General features: G+C 40.3%; 1 protein-coding gene across 1 annotated transcript in view; it reads right to left on the bottom strand.

Moving 5' to 3' along the window:
* Nucleotides 1-376: 376 nt before the first annotated feature.
* Nucleotides 377-14,635, bottom strand: part of TBC1D9 (TBC1 domain family member 9) — a 149,384-nt gene continuing 135,125 nt past the window's right edge. The window contains exons 16-21 of the mRNA XM_004385471.2: nucleotides 13,352-13,592; nucleotides 10,505-10,570; nucleotides 5,534-5,620; nucleotides 2,582-2,656; nucleotides 2,384-2,487; nucleotides 377-1,292 (exon numbers count right to left, since the gene is read on the bottom strand). Coding sequence (XP_004385528.1) covers nucleotides 582-1,292; nucleotides 2,384-2,487; nucleotides 2,582-2,656; nucleotides 5,534-5,620; nucleotides 10,505-10,570; nucleotides 13,352-13,592 — 1,284 coding nt within the window. The 3' untranslated portion in view covers nucleotides 377-581. The remainder of the gene's footprint in view (nucleotides 1,293-2,383; nucleotides 2,488-2,581; nucleotides 2,657-5,533; nucleotides 5,621-10,504; nucleotides 10,571-13,351; nucleotides 13,593-14,635) is intronic.

The raw sequence follows: 14,635 nt of genomic DNA, 5'->3' as shown, positions 1-14,635 counted from the left end.
GGGGAACATCTGTTGAATGTGAATTTTAAATAGAGGATTTTCACGAAATGTATTTAAATCATAAAAAATATTTTTAATGCCTCTTAAAGTGGTGTGGTATAGGAATTACCCCAGCTGACAGTGTCTTTTCCATTTAAGAACATTCTTATATCTGTGGCATTTCATTTTCCTTACAGCTCTAATTTTACTTAAAAAGCCCAGATACACAAATGGCGGCCACCTTAATTAGCGTTAAATAGCACTATTTTTTAAACCATGTATACAGTTCAACAGCAAGATTAATAAGTTATAATACACACATATCACTGACAGATTCATCTTTTTTTTTGGAATTCACGGAATAAACTGTATTCTGGTAAATCCCCACCCTCCCCCCACCAACAGAATAAGAGGTGTACTGTACCTACATTGAGGTGCTTAAATATTTCTCCACAGTTTTCATTGTATTATGTTATGAAAACATCGGGCTTCAAGCCAGGTACTAATAAATATTTAATTTAAAAGAAAGAAAACCCAACACAGAAAAACATAAAAAAGACCGTCCCCTGCCCCTCCTGGCCTCCCCAGGGATGGCTCCCGTCTCAGCCCGACAAGGCTGAGATCTCGTAGTCACTGGCTGAGGTGAGGGGCTTGCCCATCATCCGGATGTTTTTCGCACTGGTAATCCTGGCCATCATGCACACAGGCTTGTCAAAGTACTTAACTAGGGCAGGCTCAGTTAAAAGGGAGGCCAGGAACTGGTCGAAGGTGATGGCCCAGTCCCGGTCCAGGCTGGTACTCCGGGGCAGTGCTGTTGTGCCCTGGCTGCTGCGCACCAGAACAGTGTCCTCCCCAATATCCTCGCAATGCAGCTTGTCCTCCTCGTGGGAGCCAGCACTCAGCACCGAGTAGGAGGACATGGAGCTGTCATCCTTGGTTTCGTCATCGGAGATCAGCATGGAGGAGCAGGCCCCGTTGTCCCGGGGAGAAGAGTCCTCCAGCTTAATGTCCTCCATCTGCCCTCCCAGTGAGTGCTCCTCACTGTCGGCTGCCAAGCTGCCTGGGAGGGGCTCCACGGACTCCACCACGTAAGGCTGGCCAGGCCCTTTCTTGGGGAAGAGCATGCTGGGGATGCCCTGGTTACTGCCCCCACTCCCACCCTCCTTTGCAGGCTGGGTGATGAAGAGTTTGCCGACCTCCCCGATCTCAAGTAGGAGGCTGGTCACCGCAGCCGTGGCGTGATATAGCTCCTGCTCATTGGGGTCCTCACTGAACATGTTATACATTGTCTTGCACAGCTCAATAAATTGGCCCTGAAAAAAGATTTGGAAAAACAAAAGAATGTGACTGTCTTATGGGGCACACAGAGGCAGGGCTGAAGAGGTTAAAAGTATGACTCCATTTAAAAGGATCTCCAGACTCCCTGGGTGGTACAAATGGTTTATGCCCTTGGCGCTAACCAGAAGGCTGGAAGCTTCAGTCCACTCAGAGGCACCTCAGAAGAAAGACCTGGTGATCTACTTCCAAAAAAACACCCACTGAAAACTATGGAGCACAGTTCTACTCGGACACACATGGAGTCACCATGAGTTAGAATCCACTCGATGGCAATCGGTTAAAGGATCTCCAAAAAGTTTTATGTGCAGGATGGATTCATTTGTTGTTTAAGGTCTCTTTATTGATATTCTTTCAATTTGTGTAATTTTGAAAAAATTCAAACATACATGAAAGTAGAAAGAATGAAAAATAAGCCTTTGGCTATCCATCACCTAGATGTGGCGATGATTAATAATGTTACATATTTGACTCATAAGCTTTTTTTCTCTGTTGTAGTATTTTAAGGAAATCTCAGATATCATCTCATTTCACCTCTCATACGCATCTCAATTTTTCCAAAGGTTTGTTCAACCCCTCTCTGCCAGGGCACATCCCTCACCTCCCCTAATACAATGTCCTTGTTATGTAACTTAGCATTTTTTACCTTGTGTTATAATTATTTATCTTGTTTTACCGCCCTCATTACATTTCAGCTCTTTAAGGAAAAATATGTTCTACATCTTTATTGCTGAGCACAGTCATCTATAAACAGCATGGGCTTGCCATCTGAATATCTGAGTGTGTTTCTAACAGCTTGGGATGAGAAACGTACTCTCAAAATTGAATATTTCTTGGCTCATATTTTCTCAGAATAGGTCATTTTTCACAACCAAGCACACTTTCAATATACAAAAAACATGCACAAAATAGATTCAAACAGATACTAATTAAAACGCATTCAAACAGACAGTAATTAAGTGCCCCAACTTGCCATTTTCTTTGAGGGCTACTTATGCTACATTTATCCATGATTGGAAAACAGAGCTTCAAGGTTTGAAATGAATGCATTAAACTGTTAAGCACTTACCTGACTCAATTTGGGTAGATCCTTTGCATTCTTTGACTTAGATTTATTTTCTGGAGTCCAAAGTCTCAAGTAGTTACGATTTTCTTGAGAATTTGCCCTCTTCCCTAAAACCCAAATATTAAGAGATAAGTGTTCAAAGGTCAAGAAACAAGAATTTAACTAGCCATAAGGTAAATATACAGAAGAGAGTATCAGTACCTTTGTCTGGCTTTAGACTCACTGTAACAAAGCCATCATCTGTGCTCTGTTTGCTTCTGCTATCCAATCCAACAACTACCAAGAGATATTCAGAAGAAACAATAGAGTGTTATATAATATACCCATCGATTTGGCAGTTGTAGTAGAAGTAGAAAACACTGCCAGGCAGGTTGTCAGATTTAGCAAATAAAAATATGGGACACTCAGTTAAATTTCAATTTCAGATAAACAAAACATAATTTTTTTTAAGTCTAAGTCTGTCCCATGCAATATTTTTTAGTATAAGTATGTCCCAAATGTTGCATGGCACATACTTATTTTACTAAAAAATTATTTGCTGTTTATCTGAAATTTAAATTTTACTAGGTGTCTTGTATTTTATCTGGCAACCCTACCTCTAGGTGAAGGACTTAAAAAAATGGTGGTGCTTGCCCCAGTGAATGTTGATTTCCCTCTCCTCTCTGCTGTATTATCATCTCTACTTTGCATATATGCCATGGATATCCTGCCAGCCCCTGCAAAAGATCAAGAACTCACTCTTTTAGCAAACTAAAATCTATGTTGATTAAAAACCACCACCAACCAAAAAGAAAAAAAAAACCTTTCACTAAAGTTTTGCTGAAGTGTCATATGCGGTAAAATTCCTTCAGCTTCAAAATTTGGCATTTCAAAAATACGAGTTTCAATGAACCCACTTATAACTGTTTTCTTTTTTCTTCTTAAAACAGGACATTTCCAGGGCACATAAGCACTTTCAAAGGGAGAAGTGCATAATATTCTCAGATTCCCATTCAGCTTGTCAGCTGTCAGAGCACGTTTCAGCAGTTCTGCAGCCATCCCAAAGGAAACCCTGGTGGTGTAGTGGGTAAGAGCTACAGCTGCTAACCAAAAGGTCAGCAGTTCTAATCCACCAGGTGCTCCCTGAAAACTCTATGGGGCAGTTCTACTTTGTCCTATAGGGTCACTATGGGTTGGAATTGACTCGACAGCAGTGGGGGTTTTTTTTTTTTTTTTCAGCCATCCCAAAAGGCAGCTGGCTTACTGGAAATGTAACCTTTACTGTATTTGGTGTTTAATTAATTTCAGTGGCTTGTAAAACAGAGTGAGGACAATGTACTCTACATCACTGAAAAATTCCTCACCCTTTAATGTTGAAAATGATTTAGGAAACAAATATTCAAAAAAATTTAATGTATGGTAAACTCATAAAATAGCTATTACACACTATTTCAAAACTATATTTTCAAAGAATTTTTAAAGACAGGGGAACATGCTCACTGGATTTTAAGTGAAAAAAGTAGGATACAAAACTGTATAGGCTGTTTGATCCCAGTTATATATATTATAGTCTAATTACATATGTCCTGTGAATAAAAAAGACTTAAATATTTCAAAATAGTATGGCAAAATTTTAAGACATCTTTAGTTTATTTTATATACTTTACCTATATTTTAAAAACTTCAACACAAAGCAATACTGCTTCTGGGATTAAAAAATATTTTTTAAAAAGCATCTTTCAATGATATTAAATGCTATTGGCATGTGACGACTCCTGAAGCATTTTTAAAACTTGTGAATCATTTTCTGAAATGAGCGTCTGCTCCAGAATATATGTCTAACATTTTCCAGCCAGAATGTGACTGCTAACAATGTTAAGAAGGCACTATGCTAAAGCTTTCCTGCATTATCTCATTTAATTTATAAACATCCAGTATGACACCCATCATCTCCATTTTTCACACAAGGAATACGAGGCTCAGAGACACAAGGAACCTGCCCAAGGTCACCTAGACAACAACATACAGAGCTAGCATTCTGCCCAAGGCTCCTACCCTCAAGTTCATTAAAAACCAAAACCAAACCCACTGCCGTCGAGTCGATTCTGACTCATTGCAACCCTACAGGACAGAGTAGAACTGCCCCGTAGGGTTTCCAAGGAGCTGCTGGTGGATTCAAACTGCTGATCTTTTGGTCAGCTCTTAACCACTATGCCACCAGGGTTTCCTCAACTTCACAGACCCAATAATAAGAAGAAGAAGACTAAGTCTGGCTTACTCCCTCAATCACTTAAATTCCCCAGTTTAAAAGCAGATTCTAAGCTGTGCTTATTTTGGGATGACAAAATTGAAGAAGCAAAAGACTCGGGAGAAACCTGTATTTACTTTCAGACTTGGATTAAGACACAAAGCTGCCTTTATTACAAGGTAAAAAACTGCCTGCAGCAGCAAGCTGAGAGACCTTGCTTAGATTCTTTTTTTTATTTTTGCGTGTTTCATCATTTTTATTAACAAGAATTCAAACATTGATCAAGTCCTTGCCCTGCATGTGGTGGGAAGGTAAAATAACGGGATGAACCTTTTAACAGCTGTATGGGAAAGCGAGGGCCTCCTTACACACCGCCATCCTCATTCCAACAATGCCACTTTGCCCCAAGCACCACTGCAGAGCTCCAGGCCCTCTCCTATGTCCTGACCACTCTCAGGGCCCATGTTGTCCTTCTTTGTCCACCTCGCCCTGTCTTAATCAGCAAATATTTCTTAAGAACTTGTCCCAGAGAAAGGACACCTAGTGGCACAGTGGTTAACTGCTTGGCTGCTAACCAAAAAGTTGGCAGTTCAAACCCACCAGCTGCTCAGTGGGAGAAAGACATGGCAGTCTGTTGCTAGATTCTTAAAGACAAAATAGTATATGACTTAGTACATAAATTTGCAGATATATACAATGAGGCGAATCATGTCTATGTAGACCCAACAATCACATAGAGCAGGAGTTAGTAAACTTTTCCTGTAAAGGGTCAGACAGGAAACATTTTAAGTTTAGGAAAGTAACATATAAGGCAACTGTATTCACACACATCTTTGATTGACTAACTTTGGAGGCAAGTCTTTTTCCAATCATAGAGGGCTGTGTAGAAAAAGAATACAGTGCCCTTGATGAGAAAAGCCACTTACCATGTGTGCATTCTGGGGTGATGTCTTCAAAGAAGTATTGAGTTGCTTCAAAAGCAGAATCTGGCTCATCTTGATCAGAGGATGGCTCTAGACAGGGGAGGAAAGAGAATGGCAGGGCCATGACTCAATGAAAGCATGCTTTAATTATTAAAGAAAATGACACAGAGGAGGATGAGAAGATAAAGTTACAGAGGTGAGGCAGGATCACACCGTTGGGAGGCCTTGAATGCTACTGCATCTAAAACCTTAGCGGTAAGGGGTGGGGGACTTCCTGCTTCCTTTCCAATTCCATTTTCCTTTTTAATAACCACACAGAAAAGGGTCCCTTAAATTTTCCATTTTATGGGGGAATTTTCCAAATCTTGTGGAATAATGTTTTATAAACCAAATTGTAGGAAACAGTATGTTATAAACACAATTCCCAAATCTATGTTGTTGTTGTTAGCTGCCGTTGAGTCAATTCCGGCTCATGATGACCCCATGTGTGCAGAACAGAACTGCTCAATCTATAGTTTTACTCTATCTCTATTTTTAGTGCTAAGCCCTTATTTTTTTTCAGTATTTCCTAGTATTTCTAGCATTTATTTATAATCATGTACTAAACTGTGCCTTCCAGTTCAATTCAATAACAGATATTTATTGACTGGCTTAAATGGAGGGCAACCATGTTTAAAGCTGAACACTTGCCACCTAAAACCTGACCACCTCCCCACTTGTTCTGTCAATGGTAGAACTGCTCCTCCTAGACTCACAATCTCAGAGTCTCCTCCATTTTCTCTCTCTCAAAATCCTTGTGTCCATGGGTTACCAAATGCTATTTATTATTCTACCTGCAGATGTCTACTCTTTCCTATTACCACAGCTCATACCTCAAATAGGTAAATGACAAGAGAATCAAGCACACGCTGGATCAAAGAAACTGTGTGAATGGTCATTATTCAGATAGTTCTTAGTGGCCAATAAGTGATTTTGTGTATTAAAAAGAGGCAAACAGCTTATGTCAAAATAGAGATTTCATCCAAAAAGAAGGGCCAAAATCAAAACATTAACCCTACAACTCAAACAAATAGAGAGCAGCAAAAGAAGCTCTCGGGCACCAGAAAAAAGGAAATAATAAAAATTAGAGCAGAAAGAAATGAAACAGAGAATAGAAAAACAACTGAAAGAGTTAAACAAGACCAAAAGCTGGTACTTTAAAAAGATCAACAAAATCGATAAACCATTGCCCAAACTGATAAAAGAAAAACAGGAGAGGAAGCAAATAACCCCAATAAGAAATGAGACGGCAATATCACAACCCAACTGAAATTAAAAGAATCATAACAGAATACTATGAAGAATTGTACTCCAACAAATTTGAAAACCTAGACGAAATAGATAAATTTCTAGAAACACACTACCTACCTAAACTAACACAAACTGAGGTAGAACAACTAAATAAACCTATAACAAAAGAATAAATTGAAGAGGTAATTAAAAAACTCCTGAAAAAAAAAAAAAAAAGCCCTGGCCCTGACCGCTTCACTGGAGAATTCTACCAAACTTTCAGAGAAGAGTTAACAGCACTACTACTACAGGTATTTATATTTCAGAGCATAGAAAAGGATGGAATACTCCCAAACTCAATTCTATGAAGCCAGCATAACCCTGATACCAAAATCAGGTAAAGACACCACAAAAAAGAAAACTACAGACCAATATCCCTCATGAACACTGACACAAAAATCCTCAACAAAATTCTAGTCAATAGAATTTAACAACATATCAAAAAAAATAATTCACCATGACCAAGTAGGATTTATACCAGGTATGCAGGGATGGTTCAACATCAGAAAAACAATCAATCTAATCCATCACATATAAATAAAACAAAAGATAAGAACCACATGATCTTATCAACTGATGCAGAAAAGGCATTTGACAAAGTCCAACACCCATTCATGATAAGAACTCTCAACAAAATAGGAATAGAAGGGAAATTCCTCAACATAATAAAGGGCATTTATATAAAGCCAACAGCCAACATCATCCTAAATGGAGAGACTTTGAAAGCATTCCCCTTGAGAATGGGACCACTCTTATTCAACATTGTGCTGGGGGTCCTAGCCAGAGCAATAGGGCAAGAAAAAGAAATAAAAGCATCCAAATTGGTAAGGAAGAAGTCAAAGCACGCCCATTTGCAGATGGAATGATCTTATACACAGAAAACCCCAAAGAATCCACAAGAAAACTACCGGAACTAATAGAAGATTTCAGCAAAGTATCAGGATACAAGATAAACATACAAAAGTCAGTTGGATTTCTTTATACCAACAAAAAGAACTTTGAAGAGGAAATCACCAAATCAATACCATTTACAATAGCCCCCAAGAAGATAAAATACTTAGGAATAAATCTAACCAGAGACATAAAAGACCTGTACAAAGAAAACTACAAGACACTATGGCAAGAAACCAAAAGAGACCTGCATAAGTGGAAAAACATATGTTGCTCACGGATAGGAAGACTCAACATTGTGAAAATGTCAATTCTACCCAAAGTGATCTACAGATACAATGCAATCCCGATCTAAATTCCAATGACATTTTTTAACAAGATGGAGAAACAAATCATCAACTTCATATGGAAAGGAAGAGGCCTCAGATAACTAAAGCATTACTCAAGAAGAAGAACAAAGTGAGAGGCCTCACACTACCTGATTTTAGAACCTATTATACCGCCACAGTAGTCAAAACAGCCTGGTACTGGTACAACAACAGATACATAGAGCAATGGAACAGAATTGAGACCCCAGATGTAAATTCATCCACCTATGAGAAGCTGATATGTGACAAAGGCCCAAAGTCCATTAAATGGGGAAAAAAGACAGTCTCTTTAACAAATGGTGCTGGCATAACTGGATATCCATCTGCAAAAAAAATGAAACAATACCCATACTTCACACCATGCACAAAAACTAACTCAAAATGGATCAAAGACCTAAATATAAAATTTAAAACAGTAAAGATCATGGAAGGAAAAATAGGGACAATGCTAGTAGCCCCAATACATAGCATAAACAGAACACAAACCATAAGGAACGATGCACAAACATCAGAAGAGAAACTAGATAACTGGGAGCTCCTAAAAATCAAACACTTATGCTCATCAAAAGACTTCCCCAAAAGAGTAAAAAGACAACCTATGACTGGTAAAAAATTTTTTGGCTATGACATATCCAATAAGGGTCTAATCTCTAAAATCTACAAGATGCTGCAAAACTTCAACAACAAAAAGACAAACAACCCAATTAAAAAATGGGCAAAGGATATGAACAGGCACTTCACCAAAGAAGACATTCAGGCGGCTAACAGATACATGAGGAAATGCTCATGATCATCAGCCATTAGAGAAATGCAAATCAAAACTACAATGAGATACCATCTCACCCCAACTAGGCTAGCATTACTCCAAAAAAACACAAAATAATAATTGTTGGAGGCACTGTGGAGAGATTGGAACACTTATACACTGCTGGTGGGAATGTAAAATGGTACAACCACTTTGGAAATTGATTTGGTGGTTCCTTAAAAAGTTAGAAATACAAGTACCACACCATCTAGCAATCCCACTCCTTGGAATATATCCTACAGAAATAACAGCCGCCACACAAATAGATATATACAGACACATGTTCTTTGCAGCACTGTTCAGAATAGCAAAAAGATGGAAACAACCAAGATGCCCAACAATGGACAAATGAATAAACAAATTATGCCATATTCAAACAATGGAATACTATGCAATGATAAAGAACAATGATGAACCTGTGAAACATCTCACAACATGGATGAATTTGTAAGGCATTACGCTGAGTGAAATTAGTCAGTGGCAAAAGGACAAAAATATTGTATGAGACCACTATTATAGGAACTCAAGAAAAGATTTAAACACACAAGAAAACATTCTTTGATGGTTATGAGGGTAGGGAGGGAGGGAGAGGGTTATTCACTAACTAGACAGTAGACAAGAATTAGGTTAAGGGAAGGACAAGACACAATACACGGGAAGTCAGCACAACTGGACTAAACCAAAAGCTAAGAAGTTTTGTGAACACAACCCACAACCAAACACTTTGAGGGACAGAGTAGCAGGGGTGCGGGTCTAGGGACCATAGTTTTAGGCGACATCTAGGTCAACTGGCATAACAACGTTTATTAAGAAAATGTTCTGCATCCCACTTTGGTGAGTGGCGTCTGGGATCTTAGAAGCTTGGGAGTGGCCATCTAAGATGCATCAATTGGTCCCAAACCACCTGGAGGAAAGGAGAATGAAGAACACCAAAGACACAAGGAAAATGTCAGCCCAAGAGACAAAAGGGCCACATAAACCAGAGACTCCATCAGCCTGAGACCAGAACTCCTCGATGGTACCCGGCTACCAACAATGACCAGGGTTGTCTGACAGGGAACACAACAGAGCATCCCTGACGGAGCAAGAGAAAAGTGTGGTGCAGAACTCAAATTCACATAAAAAGGCCAGACTTGATGGTTTGTCTGAGACTAGAGGAACCCCAGAACACACGTTCCCTGGACTCTCAGTTAACCCAGAACTAAAATCATCCCCGAAGCCAACTCTTTAGACAAAGATTAGACTAGACTATGAAACATAAAATAATACTCGTGAAGAGCGCACTTCTTAGTTCAAGTAGATACACGAGACTAAATGGGCAGCTCCTGTCTGGAGGCAGGATGAGAAGGCAGAAAGGGACAGTTGCTGTTTGGATGGACAAGGCAAATGCGGGCTGGAAAGGGGGAGTGTGCTGTCACATTATAGGGATTGCAACTAGGTTCACATAACAGTATGTGTATAAATTTTTGTATGAGAAATTAACTTGAGCTGTAAACTTTCACCTACAGCACAAAAAAAAAAAAGAGGTTTCAGGTCAGCTCATGGTTACAGTACATATGTTGCTTTGTGCGGCTCACTGACCAGGCAAGACGTGCATCTTGTACAGGAGTTTGAGTTTCTCCGTGAGGTCCCCGTGGCATGCGGCACCTGGAAGTCACAAAAGTACCAATGTGAAATGCTTTGTGTGTGTTGGTAACCCCTCCGGGCTTAGAATTTCCCCCGAAAAGGCTACTTCTTACAAACTGAAAAATAACACATTGTGTGACAGAAGGTCCGGCCAGCAAATGTTTGGGTTAAGAGCTCAGGCTCTGGAGCCAGGATGTTGTTGTTAGCTGCCATGGAATCAGCCCCCAACTCATGGTGACCCCATGCACACTGGAAGGAAACACTGCCCGGTCCTGCACCATCCCCATGATCAGTTGTAGATTAGACATTTGTGATCCATAGGGTTTTCATTGGCTGATTTTCAGAAATAGATTTCCAGGCCTTTCCTCCTACTCTGTCTTAGTCTGGAAGCTCTGCTGAAACCTGTTCAGCATCACAGCAACAAGCAAGCCTCCACTGACAGACAGGCGGCGGCTGCACATGAGGCACGTTGGCCGGGAATTGAACCTGGGTCTCCCGCATGCAAGGTGAGAATTCTACCACTGAACCACCATGGCAAGTTTCAAATCCTTTGTACCTACTACGTGATTTGAATTTAAGTAAATTAAATATTCATATTTATTTTTGTCACTTCTATGCTTATTGACTCCATTGCAATGGTTTTTTTTTTTTTTGGTTTGTTTTTTATTCTTATCCAAAGATAATTTTTTACAAGTCCCCTCTTTGAGATCAGTGATTACCTTGGAGGCAGAAGAGATTAAAGTAGGGTCACAGGGGTCTTCAGCCTTATCCGTATTATTTTATTTTTTTTAATAAGGAGAAATGTACTAGTAAAAATTAATACCCTTCCAAAAACTATTCCTTTTTGCAGTCCTCAGAACCCTGGTGGTGCAGTGGTTAAGAGCTTGGCTGCTAAGCAGAAGGTTGGCAGTTCGAATCCACCAGCCACTCCTTAGAAACCCTGTGAGGGCAGCTCTACTCTGTCCTATAGGGTTGCTATGAGTCAGAATCGACTCAATAGCAATGGGTTTGGTTTTTGGTTTTTGCAGTCCTCAGCATGGAGTAGGGGGAAAAGGATGAGCTTTTGCGACAAACAGCCTCCAATGGAATCCTGGGTCTGCCATGTACTAAACTGTGACTTCTAGTTCAGTTCAGTTCAGTAACAGATATTTATTGACTGGCTAAACATTAATGTCCTAGCAAGTCGCTTAACTTTTTTGAGCCTCCATTTCTTTAGCTAAAAATGGGGATAATAATAGTAAACAGGGAGGTAATAAAACATAAACTCTACCTCCAGGGTACCTGGACTCAAACCACAGCTCTACCACTTAGCAGTTGTGTGCCTTTGAAAAAAACAAAACTCACTGCCATCGACTCAATTCTGACTCACAGCGACCCTGTAAGACAGAGTAGAACTGCCCCATAGGGTTTCCAAGGAGTGGCTGGTGGATTCAAATTGCCGACCTTTTGGTTAGCAGCCGAGCTCTTAACCACTTTGTCATCAGGGCTCCTGTGTGCCTTTAGGCAAGCTAAATTCACATGAGGCATTAGGACAGTGCCTGGCACAGAGTAAATGCTGTTTAAGTACCAACTATCATTACTTTAATGCCTCAAAGGGTTGTTGTTTCACTTAAATGATATAATACAAGTTCTCAAACATCCAGAACAGGGCCTGCACTTAATAAATGCTAGTCTCTCCACCCCTTAATCTTTTAAGCACATACATGGAGGCTGTATAGAAATAATTTTCTTAACCTATTTTTTTAAATCACCATTTTCTTCTGGCTTGTAAGTCCTCCAGATATTATTACAAGTTTAGGGTACCCTCTGGAATCAAGGTGGAGCTGTGCCTGACCCTCGTCTTTCCTTGAGTGTGTCATTTTAAAGTACAAGGCCCAGGGCTGCAGAGCAGCACAATTAGAATAAAACAACTTTCCTTTTTACCTCATTCTGGCAGCCTGACAGAATGCTTGTTTCATCCACAACCTCATGCCAGCTGGGACAAACTCTACCACCATGTAGCTTTTTAAAAAAAATCATAATTGGAACAAGAATCCAATAAGAATATAAGGCAGTAAACAAGTCAGAAGAGAGTCTAACATGAAGCAACCCGTGGGCTGCTTGTCTCAAGATGGATGGACCTTCCTCCAGGCACACAAGAGAAAAGACTTCTACTCAGACAGCAGGGCTGTTGTGGCTTTTCAGCCCTATGTTAAAAACACTGGGAAATGTTTTTATGAAATACTATGACATTTTACATATATATGTGTATATATATGGAGCCCTGGTGGTGCGGTGGTTAAGAGCTCGGCTGCTAACCGAAAGGTCAATAGTTCGAATCCACCAGGCGCTCCTTGGAAACCCTATGGGGGCAGTTCTGCTCTGTTCTATAGGGTTGCTATGAGTCAGAATTGACTCAATAGCAATGGGTTTGGTTTGCGTTTTATATATATATAATATAAATGTATATTCTTTAAAAGAAAAGTCAATTCACCCAAGCACTTGTTTTTGCCTCTTGTAAAGTTTTCACTGCTTAAGTTAGCATTTTATTGTCTTGCAAATTCTCTGATAATGTATTTTTAACTAGTGTTGAGGGCTGTTTAATGTAGAAGTCAATAATTTATCCATATAATATATCCATTAATTAAAAACAAATTCTACAATCAGTTTGCAAACCTTGGTACGTGGCTCACTGTCCTCTCAACCCAATTTTCTGAGGCAGTACAGGCTTCGGCCCTGGGGGCAGCACTGATGACCTCCAGGGCTACCATCCCTTTGCCTCCCCCCAACCCCCCAACTCATGCAATAACACTATGTCCTTACTTAGTCCAGAGACAAACTCTCGGAAGTTAATCAGAGAGTCTCCATTTTCATCTAATAGCTGGAATAAGCGGAAGGCCAGCACATCAGAGTGGGTTCCACATGCCCAGGGGAAGAGAAGAGCAAACATCCCCTTGAACTGCTCAAAGTCGATGCGATACTGTTCCAGGTAAGGCAGGCTGGGGTCATGCCGGTCCAGGGCATTGCTGCTCCCGCCCCAGTAGCAGCTGGTTAGATGTTCTGCCTGAAAAAACAAAGAACAGAATGATTACTGGGGACTCTATCTCACTGCAAATATCAGGAAGAAAAGGCCTATCTCCAAGTTTGGAGAACGGCGTTAGGTCAACCTATGTGCGTCCCCTGGGATGGTGTTCTGTTCTCCAGGCCCCTCTGTTGTCTCCTTGTTGTACACACATCTCCACCTGACCACTCCCTCACCAACTCCATGCCAACCATTTCTGCAGTTTATATTCAGCATCAAAGATCCTGTTCAATTACTGGAGGTAGGTGAAGAAAGAAAGCGAAACATTCCTCCCTTCTCCCCCGTACACACAAACATTTTAAGATATAATTCTCATAAAGAGGAACAAAACAATTTTTTTTAAAGAAATGAACAGAATATTAACCTGAAAAAGATAAGTAATTTAGGTAATCTTATACTAGGTAAAAACCTGGCGTAGTGGTTAAGAACTCAACTGCTAACCAAAAGGTTGGCAGTTTGAATCCACCAGCCACTCCTTGGAAATCATATGGGCTGTTCTACTCTGTCCTATAGGGTAGCTATGAGTCGGAATCGACTCAATGGCAATGGGTTTGGAGCCCTGGTTGCGCAGCGGTTAATAGCTACAGCGAGCTATGGCTGCTAACAAAAAGGTGGGCAGTTCGAGTTACCTGCTCCTTGGAAACCCTAAGGGGCAGTTCTACTCTGTCCTGTAAGGTCTCTATAAGTCAGAATCGACTCGATGGCAAAGGGTTTTTTTTACGCTTATACAAGGTCACCTAGCCAGTTAGTGAATGTGGAATCATGATGAGATTCTGGGTTTCCTGACTCCCAGTTTAGTGTCCCATCTTTATACATAACCCCCTGCCTTCCCTGGTCACTGAAACCACATAAATATTATCATAGGCATGCAGTAGTCAATCCACAAATGTGTGGTCTTCCTAGTTCACACATCTGCATATAGTTCTAGAGAAATTATTAGTAGGTTATGAATAGATACATAGGTAGATAGAGATGCTGAGAGGTGTGGGAGGGTGTGAGGGAGCACACCCACCGGCAGATACAGG

This window comes from Trichechus manatus, unplaced genomic scaffold, assembly GCF_000243295.1.
Source record: "Trichechus manatus latirostris isolate Lorelei unplaced genomic scaffold, TriManLat1.0 scaffold00139, whole genome shotgun sequence".
Taxonomy (NCBI): Eukaryota; Metazoa; Chordata; class Mammalia; order Sirenia; family Trichechidae; genus Trichechus; species Trichechus manatus.
Note: the sequence above shows the minus strand (reverse complement) of the source record. Positions and strands in the feature narration are given on the sequence as shown.